Genomic DNA, 15,149 nt, shown 5'->3' on the forward strand with positions numbered 1-15,149 from the left:
CCTAATTCCTAACTGACATTTGCTGTGTTACAGCTTCAGCTCCTGGGTAGTCTTTTTTTGTCTTGTCTTCTTCCAAATCGCACTGCAGATGGAAAGATCTTTCTGAAGCTTACATTCTCTCCCTTCAAAGTCACCCCATTTTAGCAAGCCATACTGAGCATTTCATCATTGACCTCTTGTTAACCTAACAGCCTTACCTCCCTGCTCACCTCCATCCCTCACACTCTGAGCTTCTATTTTAATCTGCCAAGTATGCCATGCTGCCCTTCCTATCCAGGTCTTCGTTCTTCATATATTTTCTTCCTTTGTCTGGAATGTCTTTCCTTCCATATTCACAGCTTTGCTGAGCTAGTCACTAATAGGCTTTCAGGGATCAGTTTAAATAGAATTTCATCAGGAAAGCATTTTCTGATGGTTCTAGGCTGAATAACAGGATTCCCCACCCATGAGAGAGAGCCCATAGGTCCTGGAATTTACTTTTACATCACGTTGGAATACAGTTGCATGTGTAATTGTCTTTCTTCTCCACTAAATCATAAGTTACGTGAACACTATATCAGTGCAATATCTTGTTCACCTTTGTATCCTTAGCACTTAGCCCCTACTAAGTTCTCAATAAATGAATGAATGAATAAACTGTCAGATTTCTAGTAACAACTTTTTTTTTTAGTTCACTTTAATTGGTGGAAAGGGAATCTCCATTGTAACAGATGTAACTGATCACATAACAAATAAAGCCCTGGTGCAGAGCACACAGCCAAATTAGCATTTGGCTCATCTCTGTATGGAGTGGCATAAGCCAATTGCTAAACCACTTGGACAGTATGTATTTTGTTTAAATATATATATATGATTTATAACTATGAGGATGATCATGGCAATCCTAGTTTTCCACTGATGATTATTCTTTGCTTTAAAAACTATAGATCACCTTTAAAAACTATAGATCACATTCTCATAATACGTTTTAATTTTCAACACTAGCATGGAATAGCTTTTTTTTCCCCTTCTGTTTGTGTGTGAGCAGGGTAGGCATTTAAGACCCAAAGCAACAGACTGCACTGAGAAATGAATAGGTTCAGAGACTACAATTACAAACTACCTGAAAGGGAAACCCATTCTCTTTTCATTACCTTATACCTCTAGGTACCAAAGCTTGCGTTTATTCCAGGCTTTAAAAGAGACTTTATGTCTATCCATAATCTGTTCTCATATAGTTTGCCCAAGAGAGGTTAGCTATTTTCAGTTAAAATTGATCCACCTTGCCCAGACTTGTGGTTGAACACAAAGATTAAAGGACATGAATCTCTTAACAGCTCTGGACAGGCTTGGACTATACATATACAATCTGGAGAACACATAAAAATATACTATTTCGAGTTTCAGATAAATCATATTTACAATTTCACAGGATAGAAAACGTTAAACTTAATTTGATGCTTAACACCTAAAGTGTTCTTTTCAAATCACAGAAGTATTTCTTGCATTCCAAAATATCTCTATGAGGCAGTACTGATTCTAAATCATTTTAATTATAAGAAAGCTTACTCACAAATATAAATCGTCTTTTACCGAAAATTAAGTTAGGTAACGTTAAGTTCAGATGTCAGATATCATGATCAAAAATGTCTGATTCTTAAAAGTATTTCCAAGATCAACAAATTATTGAATTCAATTGATAATAGACATTGAAAAAATTATAATTCTTAGTTGTTCTTTAGAATTCATCATAGTTAGTCCATATCTTTAAACATTTGATCTATACAGTAAACAAAATCTCCTTTATGGACATAAAGGAGAGTTAGTACAATCTACTACGGGCACTATGCTCATCTTTGCTAACAAAAAGCTTTGGGAATTAAAGTAAAATACGATATGTGTAAAACATTTCTCAATAATCAATGAAAGCAGGAATTTCGTAATAGTATCTCCACTTGATAATACTGAGCTATGTAAATTATATAACAAAATCTACAAGACAAGTTTCATACAATTTTTACATTCTGTAGTAAATTTAAATGCTATTTAAGAACATGAGGTTTAACTTACAGTCTACTCAAAATATATATGATTCATTAGACACATTTCCTACTACATGATGAGTTTTAGGTAATGAATATCCAATCTATATTTACAGAATGTTATTGAGAATGTTTTTTCTTTTCCTTTTCTCCATTTGTTAACAATAAAGAAGAAATCGACCTATGTATGTAAATGGGCATTTTAATATTAAGTCAAACAAAAGTTAATTCCCAAATATTCCTGACAAAGAAAATACAAGGCTTGAATTATTGGGTGTCTCCCTCCTTCCTTTCCTTTCCTTTTTTCCTTCTTCCTTCATGTCTTTCTTCTTTTCTTCTTTTCTGCAGAACTCCAAAGTTGAACTAGTAGAATTTCCAGAAAATATTTACCACTATAAACGTAACAATTAATTTTTTCCCACTCTTGCCGTAGTTTGTGTTTAGTTGTAGCTCGAAGGGAGGTTTTCAGTAATGTCTTCAGAAGAAATTGTTTTCATAGGAAAAAATGTAACAGTCTCCTCAGAATCTACTTTGTTTTTTCTTTCTTGCACAGAATATTCTGGAGCTCTTCCTGGTCTCCCTACTTCATATGCTGCTTTGCTAAGAATTAAGAAGAGTTCACCTTCATCCCTCTTTGGTTCAAAGACCAGACCACGATACAGCAGTCCTTTGTTAGAAACCCTGAGTGTTTCTCCTCCAAGCTGGCGAGGGGCAGCTCAACATTATTATTCCCCCATCAGTCTTTACCATTCCTCAGATGCCTTCAAACAAGATGGTAAGTGCCAAAGAAAAACTGCACCTTTTGAAGTAAAATAGGCAAGGAAAACTTTAATCAAGACTATTGGGAACAGGGTCAGAATTATTGCAACAGGGGAGAGAGGTTAAGGTCAACTCACCTAAAACAGAAAGTGAGAGTGTTTTTAAGATCTGGAAATGTGGGACATTAAGGGAGAGGTTGGTCAATGTGATTAGGCCATGTAGAGGTGGAACAACTTTCCCTTCTCCTTTTCTAGGTTCTTAGACTGACTTAATAATTAAATTGACAAAACAATGATTAACAGAAGAAAAATAAATAAATGTTGTGTGTACAAGAGCCCATACAATATGATACTCAAAGAAGTTACCAAGAAGGCAGCTTTTATGCCTTTTAGACAAGGAAGTTATACATTTGTGCAGAATTGATGAGGCAAAAATAGTTTAGGCTCAGGGTGGCAAATTACAAAGAAGAAACAAGGTTTGTATACACAGAGTTCTCAGTCCTAAATTTCCTGTTTCTATGATAAAGATGTCTTTTACCCTTCTGGTACAGGGAGGGTACTTTTCACATGGGAGATTTATTTCCTGGTTTCAAGGGGACAAAAGAGTGTTCTTCTTCGATGGGATGTTTCTTAAGTAACTTTAATTCAAAATAAACATGCCAAATTGGCATTCTTTGTGGTGGCATATGCTGTCCTCCTTCAGCCATCTGGTTTACTAACTGTTTATGAATCTTAGGCTCTGGCCCTCCTGTAGAGATATAGGGGCCCTCTCCTTGTTGATGACCACATTTCCAAGGTTTGGCTCTTAGGTCCTTGAGACATTCCTGGGTGTAAAACTGACAAGAGACTAGGAGAAAATTTGCATCTCTCAGGGGCAGACAAGGAATTCATAATTGCAAGTTCTCCAAAATAAATGCTCTAATAAAAGGGAGGTTAGGAGATGATAATCAGAAAGAAACTTGTCTAAAGTTTACTCAAGATGAGGAAATGTTAAGGTTGTCTTGGTCATAAGTTAGTCTTCTGTTCCACACATCTTTCAAAAAGCATTTAGGCATTTGATGATTATTTAAATTGAAACAATGAGATACCACTACACACCTGTTGGAATAGCCAAAATCTAGAATGCTGAAAACACCAAATGCTGGTGAGTATGTGAATCCATAGGAATTCTCATACATTCCCAGTAAAAATATACAATGGTACAATTTCTTTGGAAGACAGTTTTGTAGTTTCTTACAAAGCTAAATATACTCTTACGATATGATCCGGCAATTTCACTCCTTGGTGTTTATCTAAAGGAGTTGAAAACTTACATCTGCATAAAAACCTGTACATGGATTTTATAGCAGCTTTATTCCTAATTGCTAAATCTTGGCAGCAACCATAATGTCCTCGAGAAAGTGAAAGGATAAACTGTGGAACATCCAGGCAATGGAATATCATTCAGCACTAAAAAGAAATGAGCTCTGAAGCCATGAAAAGGCATAGGAATCCCAAATGCATATTCCTTGTTGAAAGCAGCTAATATGAAAGGCTTACTACTATATGATTCAAACTACACAACGTTTTGGAAAAGGCAAAACTCTGGAGACAGTAAAAAGATCAGTGGGGGCTGACGGATAGATGAATAGACAGAGTGCAGAGGATTTTTTTAGGGAGTGAAAACACTCAGAATGATAGCATGATAATGGATGTATGTCATTATACATTAGAATGCACAACACCAAGAGTGAACCCTAATGTAAACTATGGACTTTGCGTGATTGTATATGTGTGAATGTGGGTTCATCTATGGTGAAAAGTGTACCATTCTGGTGAGTGTTGTTGGTAATGAGAGATAAATGTGTATGGGTGGAAGGTATTTAAGAAATCTTTACCTTCCTCTTCATTTGGTTGCAAACCTAAAACTGCTCTTATAAAAATAAAGTCTACACAAAAAAATTATCATTACATTACTTCTACCATCATACTCATCGGGCAAAGATAGGTTGGGGTCTGTGTGTTAGTCACCATATTTTATGGGTGATACTGAGGTTATTCGTATTGAGTGATTAGAACTATGGGATACCTTATATTTGGTGTAATTTGGTACACCATGTTCTACTCTTTTGTTTTCTTATTCCAAGTTTAAGTTAATATAGCTTACAATGATAAATGAAATACAGCTCAAAAAATATTAATAGAATACAGGAAATTTATGAAAACAACAAATATGGGAACATAAAATGAAACCAGGCTTGAGACTAATTCAAAGTGTCTACTCTAAACATACCTGCTTTTGGTTAGTCCCATGCTGAGTAATTAGCAGTCAAAGAAAATATACTTTGGTCAGTTACATATTTCCTAGTGTTTCAAAGATTGAAATGAAATATTCAGTAGAAGCACAGCTATTTCTGAAACTTAAGATCAGACCCATTTTTCTGGAGGGTCCTCATTAAGAGTTTATTATTTGATATATTAGCCAGTGACCTGAACATGATTCTCTTCATGTATATAACAATGAGTTTCATCACCTCTTCAATAAGGGCAGATGAAACCCAAACATGAACAACAAAAATGAGAAATAATTGTCTAAAATAGTGCTCTTTACTGTTAATATACATACAACCATTTGGGGACCTGGTGAAAATAGATCATCTTTCAAGAGATCTGAAAGAGGGCCAGATAATTTCCATTTATAAAAAGCTTTCAGATGCTTATGCTTCTGGTCTGTGGATCATACTTTCGAGTAGCAAGGCTCTAGGCTAGGAATCAGTTTGGTATAATTTAAGTCCTTTGCTGCTCTAGTTTAATCAATATTTAGAGTATCAGGAAGAATGGATAGTCTGAGTATTTTCCAAGTAATCTTCCACAACTATTGTTTTCTCATCTGAGCAGTTGATAGATCTCGGCTAAATGTGACTTTGAGTTCGTCTGCTCTGACAAGAGCCTGACATATGGCTTTTGTCAGGTAATTCCCTGTAGCCTTAATAGAGAGTAAAGCTGGGGTTGATGTGCTTTTGTGAAAAATGAGAAAACTAATAGAGCCTGAATAGAAAGTCATCCCACTTCTGCTCAGAGTTAAGCCCAGACGTACCCCAGACAGAGCTAAAATTTTTCTAGGAAATGTAAAAATCCAGTTTGCAGACCAATTTGGGAAAGCAGTTACTGTTATGTATATACAATCTGAAGAAATTCTCCCACATATGCACAAAGAAATATAAAAGTATGCTCACTGCAATATACATTTAATAGTAAAATATTGGAAACAACTCAGATGTCTATCAGAAGATGAATGGATATATAAATTATAGTTTTCTATTAATTGAAAAATTTAAACTGTTAAAGTGAATAGGCTATATCTTTGCGAAACAAAATGAATATACCTCAAAATATAATGGCTAATGAACAAGGGAAATCATAAAATATTACATGTAATATTATATCATTTATACTTAAAATTTTTTAAATTAAAACAATATGGGCTACTTATGAATACATATATGTGGTACAATTTTAAAAACATGAACTTGAGATAGCAAGTTGGCTATAGTGCTTATGTCTGAAAATACTGGGAAAATAAAAGGAAGAAAATGGTACCAGGACAGGGATGATAGATGACCTAAACTAAACTTTATTTCCTAAAATAAAAAACATGAAACTAATATGACGACACTTGTAGTAGGTAGAATCTAAAGTGGTGACAATGATTCCTACCTCCTGGTATTCACAGTATAATCCCTTACCCTCGGTTGTGAGCTGAAGCGAGTAACCTACTTCTGTAGAATACATCATAGCGAAGGTTATGGAATATAATTTACAAGATTGGATTACAAAAGATTGTGGCTTCCATTTGACTTTCATTCCAAAGAAGAATGCATGTTCAGGACCTGAACAGATCTTGATGACTGTAGGGATTAGCCGCCTCGAAAAGAATACCAACTTGTTGAGATGATCACAAGTTAACACAGAAAATTAAAGTAGATGTAATTTATGAAGAATACCTTAAAATCATAATACTATGAGGACAATACTCTGTAGAAAATATAGAAGTACAGTGAGGACATCAACAAAATGAAAAAAGATGACATATCTATTCTTTCAGTCTTTGTGGGTCCCCTGGTTCTGTGTCTTTACAAGATGGGGTTTCAGTCTCATCATCCCAAGACTCAGATGGGTATGAATCCACCTGCAGCTCACTCCCATGTTGTTGGGAGGATTCGCCTCCCGGGAGTTACCGGGCGGAGTGCTCCCGTTACTCTTGGGCTGCTTGTCAGTGGGTCTCTCCACAGGGTACCTCTCAACACGGCAGCCGACTTCCACAGCAAGAGCAAGCCAGAGCAAGAGAAGACAAAGAAAATGACTTGAGAGAAGTGCAGGAGCTGGTCATTGACATTTGACTGAGGTTAGAAAGTGAAGACACTAAATGAGTAAAAATTTTTGAGCTAGACTCATAAAGGAGAGAAGAGAAAAGAGGCAGTCACTGGAAAGCAGAATGTTGCTCACTGGAGTCAGTCAATCAGAGTATTTTGGGTAATATTTTGCTTTAAACCTGATATTGTTATTTTGGGTAATGATTATGATTGCTTCAAATTGTATTGGTACAAATGTTCCACAGAACAAGAGGTATTATCTAGATTTTAAAAAACTGAGTCATTAATAATTACTCTAAAATAGTTGTTTGAATACTAGGAGTGTCATTTAATTGATTTCTTAAGAATTGACCACTATTTGAATTGGAAATTCTCATGGTAATACAGGTTAATTGAAGGTCCTATGAGTCAGCACCTCAAACACCTGCAGAACATGTATTGTTTTTGGATTTTGTGATACAGACAGGGATTATTAACCACTGCTGACACTATACCTTTCCTCCTTTGGTAAATGAACACCCACCAAATTGGTCTTTGTCTTAATCTCTTTTTTGTTGTGGTGATTTTAGTAGGAGTAAGCTCAATTAAGTATAGGGTGCATTTCATTCTTCTATTTGTGATGAGATGGTTAGGTTAGGATATTTTATCTTCCTTGCATGGTGGCATTCTGGATTAGGAAAATTCCAGCTAGAAAGTTCACTTTTACTAGAAGAACTCATTTATAAGATTGACAAACTACAAATGCTACCTAATGTAGAAAAAAGGAGACTCTTAGGAGCATGAAGTAAATTATTTCTTACATAAAGCATATAATTTTGATCTCTTTAAGCCTCTACCACTGGCTTCTGACATTTGGAAGATCATTGCAAATTGGTCGCCTCATATCCTCAGTACCTTCAGCTGAATTTCATTACTGACATGGCTTATTTCCAGATTTGACTTGGCACTTGGGCAATGGCATCATTACTCAAAGTAATCTCTGTGTTGACACTTAGTTGTCTCAAACTACCCTTGCTGCTGAATTGTTTTGGAGAAGCAGATACAAAATTCATTTCTTTTTATGAAAATATGATCATTTATGAGAATAAGAATTTCTGAGTAAAGGTACTTCACTTGGATGATGTACTCCTATATAAATCAGATCACGTCACTTTCTCAGTTTAAAAATATAGACCACATTCTAAAAAAAACCCTAAAATTTCATGACCATTCATTGAAAAATGTATGAGTATATTCTTTATTGTATTAATTTTTAGAGCTATTGTTATTATATTATTATATTAGTATGCTTTTTTTGCCTCCAATTTCAGCTATTTGAGCAAAGAACATCTTGAATATTCCTATCTATCGTCTTTCAGCACTTAGAGCAGTGAAAGCTTACTAGGAGCTTAACAAATATTATTAAATAAAATAAGGAGGCATCTATTTGAGGAATTTGAAATCAGAATGTAGGCTGAATTTCTACAGCATGATAGAATATTTGCCTGAGTATTTTTTAAGTACACAGTGTATTTTGGATTACCAGTGAAAGACCATGTCCTCCTTCTGTTGACAAGGTTGCCTAGTGGTTTGGCATCTTCTATTATATGATGTTGGTACACTTTGATCATTCTCTTAAGTGATAGTGTCTCTGAATCATTTGTCCTTCTTTTATAGCTATATTAGAAAAGGACAAATAAAAACCATATTAGATTCTCAACTTATATTCTGTGCACAACATAATGCACTACCCATGAAACATTCATTACCATGCTTTATAATAAATGTTGCTTTTCAAGTCTTAGGAATCGTTGGAAGTTTTATAATGACAATTTGCATTTGTCTAACTTTTATAAAGAAACTTAATTTCAACTTGAAAGTCAAATTAAAATTGAAAGAAGATTAGGATATTTTCTCTAAGAATGTACCTTAGATGCTAACATGATGTAAAAGTTTTTCTCACAATATAACAGTGAATATTACCATAAAATGCAAATTCCAACTACACATTTCAAACTTTCTGGAAATTATTACACAAAATATATTGATGTTCATTAAAAGTACATTTCTTGTCATTGTATTGAACATAATAGGCTGTTATTCCCTCTACATTATATTACTGATAGGCTTAGGTCACATTGCCTGAATAAGCTAGACAAGGCTGTAAATTAGAGTTAACCCGCAGGTGGAGAGAGTGGGAGTCTGGCATTATACCTAATCTTTGAGAAAAATGTGCACAGAAGTAATTGTTTAAAAGAGGATTTCATATTCCTCTCACCTTATTCTCCCTTATACTCCAAGACAAGTTTAGGATCAGGGAGACATGATAATGTCTGGTCATGATCCAGAAAACAACTGAAAACCTTTCTAAGAGAAAATGCAAGAGAGAGAGAACACGGGAGGGTGCATTGTAAGAACCTTTAGGAAGGGACAGTGAACAAGGTGGTATCTAACAGACTATGGGCAGTTATGTTAGAATACATGTTGTCTGGACTAGTCCCTTATTTTTCAGTCCGTGATTCAGCAAATTTTGCCCCTCTGCTTTTTCCCAGCCTGACAATCTTTTATTTCTCTTGTCCTACTTTGACAATTTTCAGAACATATGATTTGGAACATAGAAAGTTAGTTCAAATCAACTATTTACTGTGTGGCTAATTTTGCAGAAGCCTCCTCTCAGAACCTCAGAGTTTTAGTCTTTGAATTAGCAACAATTATAATATTAAGCTCAGAGGATTAAATAATAATATATATAAAAGTTCTTTAAAATGTTCTAACATAAATATAATAATTACTATTACAAGTACTAGTAATAGTAGTAGTAATAGTGGTAATCTGGTGTACATATCAACCACCTTGGATTCGTAGCCCAGGTCTGTCATTTATTTACTATATAAATGTAGTTCATTTATTTTGACCTCAGTTTTGTTATCTATAGTATGGAGAGATTAATTCTAATCACATGGTTGTTATGAGTATTACATGATAGATTGTATATACTTAGTACAATGCCTGGTATATAGTTATAGTATCACAAGTAAATGTTATTATTAATTATAATTTATTGAGTACTTTTTATATGCTGTATGTTAATGCCAGTGGATCCTCATAATAATAGTGTAAGGAGTCATTATTATTCACAATTAATTGTAGCAGCAAAGGATGAAAGTAGTTGACTGAAGGCTAGAAAATGATGGTACTGGAATTTGAACCAAGTGTGTCTGACTCTAACGATTAAGAGTTTTATAATACATAAAAACATAAATATACTTATTAAATGTTATTTTGATGCATGATAGGCATTTTAATATTAATTTAAATAATTATATTTTTAATATATAAAGACCAATTATTTTTTCATGAATAATTGTGCAGATTAATCCTGAGAGTTTCACAAAACTTCATGCCGTTTTCCAAATTTTATAAATTGTTATGCCACAACAAATACAATATTTTGACAATTTCCTGTAACGTTTTGTTATCAATTAACTTATTTTCCTTTTTTAGAAACTAAAGTTTTAAGTGATGACAAAATACTTTGATATAGAGAAACACATTTCATTTATTTTTATATAATTTTTTGTCGTTGTAGCATAACAAATAGAACCTTAGCTAGGTTATCTGGGACTCAGGAAAATACTTGTCAATGCCTGCCCATTATCAGTTTTTATTGGATGAATGTTTAGAATACCACAAACACTTCTGTTTTCCTGCACTTCCCCACAAAAAGGACATACGGATTCATTTAAAGAAAGCAAGTCAATTTTACTCATTATTCTAAAATTGGAGGGATACGTTTTTTTCAGTAATAATTTTTTCATACTCAAGTTTCCTGGGACATTCACTCCTGCATTTGTTTCCTGATATTTTCCTGTACTTATGCATGGAGGATGTATACCTCCAACATTTTAGTATAGATGTTGGAAATATATCTTTCGTAAAATCATCCCTCTTCATTTTTCTATGGCAGTGGTTTTTAAATAAGGGCGATTTTGACCACAGGGAACATTTAACAGTGTCTGGATAATTTTTGAATGGCACGCTTTAAGGAGATAACACTTTGAAAATAATGCACTAGAGGCCATGGATGATGGTAAACATCTGAAAATGCCCAGGACAGTTCTCACAATGGAGAATATTTCAAGATGTCATTTGTGACAAGGTTGAGAATCTTGATATTAGGTTATGCAATCAAAGTCATGATTAATGGTAATAAAGCAAAAATTTTACTTTTCCTGAAGTTCGCAAATCATGATGCTAGTCCAGGTATGCATAAAACCTTACACTGTTGCAGGCTAACATGACTTGCACTCACCTCCAGCACATTTACTCATCATTTCTCCAGCAGAATTATCCTGAAGTTCCTCAACTCCAAGCTGACATTCAAGGCCCATTTTTATTTCTACTTTACCATGAAATTTTCATTAGTTTTAAATTATCTTTATCTTGGGATTTCTCTGAGTATTAACTAATTAAACAAGATTGAATCTACTATCTAGCATACAGGAGGCACTTAATAAGTTTAAATACTCTTCCCTCTTGCTGACCTTTTCTGGCCTTTTCTGAACTCCTTATTTACTTTATTTTTGTTTAATGGTAAACAAATTTAATTGTATATGGTGTTGACATCATTTTTATTCAGTTATTTTATTTGGTTTTGAGGACATGTCTCATTTATCCCAAGAGAATATATTTATTTTCATTACATAATTCGGCCTTACACTCCAACATCATTTGCAGTAAATAGTGCTTGACTGAATGAGTGAAGAAAGAATTGTATGAGGAATGCATGAGGACCAATGTTTTCCTATCTGTAGTACCCAAGCTGTAACACAGTATTAGTTTGTAATTTTGTTTTTATTGTATCTTAGCTTTAACATTCTGAGAGTTTTACACACTTTTAGGTTTTTAAGGTAATGTTTTTGTTTAATATTATTTTTAGCTCTACTTTAGATGAATATAAAGATATTTATTTTAAAATGTTTGAGATGTTTGTTTTTCCATAGCATAGATCATATGTTTAAAAGCAGTCAGTCAAATACAAAAAAAAGATTCTATTTAAATCAATGAAATTTGTTGCAAAAACATAATTTGCTAGTGATACTTTGGTGATATGTTTGTTGAGTACAAAGAAAGAACAAGAATGTTGAATACGAACATAATGGAAAAAAAGAAATTATGTTAATATGTCAGGAAATTCTAAAGTGTATCCTCTTTGGTCCTTACAGAAAGTGTGGACTATGGGCCAGTGTTTGTGCAAGAACCAGATGATATCATCTTCCCCACAGATTCTGATGAAAAGAAAGTAGCACTGAATTGTGAGGTTCGTGGCAACCCAGATCCCAATTACAGGTAGAAATTCACTGTTAATCATTTATCTTATGTCTTAAAAATTCCCTTCAATGAGATTCTGACACTCCCAGCGAGTATTATAATGTCTCAAGTAATTTTTACATATTTGTCTTCTCATTTTTTCCCAAGATGGCTTCGAAATGGAACAGAAATAGATTTGGAAAGTGATTATCGCTACAGTTTGATAGATGGGACCTTCATTATAAGCAATCCAATTGAAGCAAAGGATTCTGGTCATTATCAGTGTTTAGCAGCCAATACTTTTGGAAGTATTCTTAGTAGAGAAGCCATACTTCAGTTTGCCTGTGAGTAAAGTATATGCTTTTTCCATGTATATATGTATCATGTATATATATGTAATTTTAAAGTTTAGTCAGCCAGATACTTAAGATCCCAAATTTTAGAAACAGTGGTTAAAACCTTGGTAAGGATTAGAACTATGCAAACATGTTTCTTCTTGAGATAGTTTGAAATTCCCTGAAATCTCTTCCCTCTTCAAATAAACCTGACATACTATAGTCTGGGAGGTTAAAACTCCTATTGATAAAAACAGATAGTTTTATAATTCAGGTATCTTCTGAAATATAATATAAAAAAACAGATTTCTAATTCTCTCTATCTGCTTTTTGAGATATCTATTTATATGCTTTTATTCTTCTACTTTCTGTTATAGTCACTGTTTGTTTTCAATTTTCTGGATGTAAGATAGTGTATTCTAAAAATCCTGCTTACAGTCAGATAACCAAATAAATGCCTCTGAAATGCTCTTATTTGAGATTCTGACTATACTTTCCCTCCCAGGCTTCCCAATTTTTTTAATTAGAAAAAAAGATATAAAATGTAATTGTACATATCTTTTATAATACACATTACCTTAAATAGATCATATATCTAATTTACTAATATATTCGTTACTTAAAACTCTTTAAATTATGTCACTTATGATGAAGGCTTACTTCAAACTGAGGCTAGTCTACTGGGTGAGAAAACCTTAGTATTACTTCTTTAAATTCAATAAGTAATCATACTTGAATTTAAATTATTGAAGATTACAATCTCTAAAAAATAGGATGACCAGGAATCTTTGTGTTAATAATTCATATGTAACTATACTGGCTACATAATTTATCACAAAAATGATTTTTAAGTCAAAATTACACCCTGAATAATGGAATAATTAATTTTTCTCTTCTGTAATCTTCCTCATGTATTATTTTTAATTGAGCCAGAATCCACATGCCCTATTATAGGAGTGTGAAGGTGGAAAGGGAAGAATAAAGGAGTGATAATGGGGGGTTCAGTTCAGAGAATTTTGAGCTAGGATCTAGAGGAATTTAAGTATTATCTCTTAAAGCAGATTTGGCTAAGGAGAGGTACACATACCAAATACACTCAGTTAGTAGCCTAAATATACTCTTTTTATTTTAGAAAATACTATGTGGTGTATCACAGAACCACCCCACCTGACTCATGCTTGTTCTGGGGCCATACATACGCACAAGACCCCATAAAGTGACTGGTTGAAGCAGTCAGTTACTTATATAGGGAAATCACTGCTGCCTCAAAAGTATGCCCCAACCTAGATACCATTATATCTATATTGATGATATAAAAATTAAATATCTTTTTTTCTTTTGGGGAAAAAAATGCAAATATAGGTGGTAGAGAGAAAGGCTGAAGATTTAAGTTGCTTTCTAGAATACCTGGGTGTGAGCATGGATGCTATAGGATTCTTGGAGTCAAAGTAGTACTGTGATTAGGGTGAGAAAATGAGGTAAGAAGTTGGGGAGAAAAAGAAAAGGGGATTGTGAAAGGAAGTAAAAGGATACAAATGTAAAGTAAGATTAAAAAGTTAGTGGCAACTTTCCTCTACATCATGGTTTTTATGGCCAGCTTTACAGATAATGAACTCACTGTTTGTTTCTGATAGAATGTTTATGTCCAAAGGGATTTTGTGGGTACAGGAATGAGCATTTAAACCTGAAGTCATTAATCCTTTATATCCATCCATACTATTGATGTAAAATTTGAATTTTAATTATACAACAAATATTCCAAGCTAATTCATTTAGTAAATTTAGATAATTATGAAAACCTATTTAAAGCAAATACTCAAATCTCATGCATGAGTTGGCTAAATGTTTTGAATGTCCTGAAATTAGATAAAGATTACAAATTATCGAAATGATTATAAAGCTTTTATTAATACCTATAACTGTGTTGTATTTATTCTTGAGGAATAGTTTAATGCTTTACTCAGTTATAATAATTTCATTATATAAGCATTTTACCTTTTATATATTAACTTCATCGTGTATTATACAGTAACTTTATCAGATATGTTCTCTATACTGTGTAATTCTATTGATATCTTCTAAAATCAAATAGAAAGGAAGATCATATTATCCAATTCAGAGTCAATTTCTGAGTTTTCAACCACTTAAATTTTAATTGCTTTTTTCAAATGTGAGACCTATTTATTGCACTCAGCCTCTTTTATAATTTGAACATTATTTTTGTTATATCAATGACACTTTACATTTATGGCTTTTACATAGGCTTTTGTCTTTTGGAACATGACATATTTGCTTAAAATGATAGGATTCTAAAAATTATTGGACAGTATTAAATAAACATTGGATGGGTCTCCCTTATCCATATTAATAGAAAAAAGTCGTAATCTATATTGT

The 15,149-nt window shown here is 33.3% G+C and overlaps 1 protein-coding gene across 1 annotated transcript in view; it reads left to right on the plus strand.

Moving 5' to 3' along the window:
* CNTN5 (contactin 5) overlaps positions 1-15,149 on the plus strand; it is a 1,238,002-nt gene that overhangs the window by 785,478 nt on the left and 437,375 nt on the right. Inside the window, exons 4-6 of the mRNA XM_036902818.2 lie at positions 2,575-2,796; positions 12,336-12,459; positions 12,589-12,764. Coding sequence (XP_036758713.2) covers positions 2,575-2,796; positions 12,336-12,459; positions 12,589-12,764 — 522 coding nt within the window. The remainder of the gene's footprint in view (positions 1-2,574; positions 2,797-12,335; positions 12,460-12,588; positions 12,765-15,149) is intronic.

The sequence above is a fragment of the Manis pentadactyla genome, chromosome 13, assembly GCF_030020395.1.
Source record: "Manis pentadactyla isolate mManPen7 chromosome 13, mManPen7.hap1, whole genome shotgun sequence".
NCBI lineage: Eukaryota > Metazoa > Chordata > Mammalia > Pholidota > Manidae > Manis > Manis pentadactyla.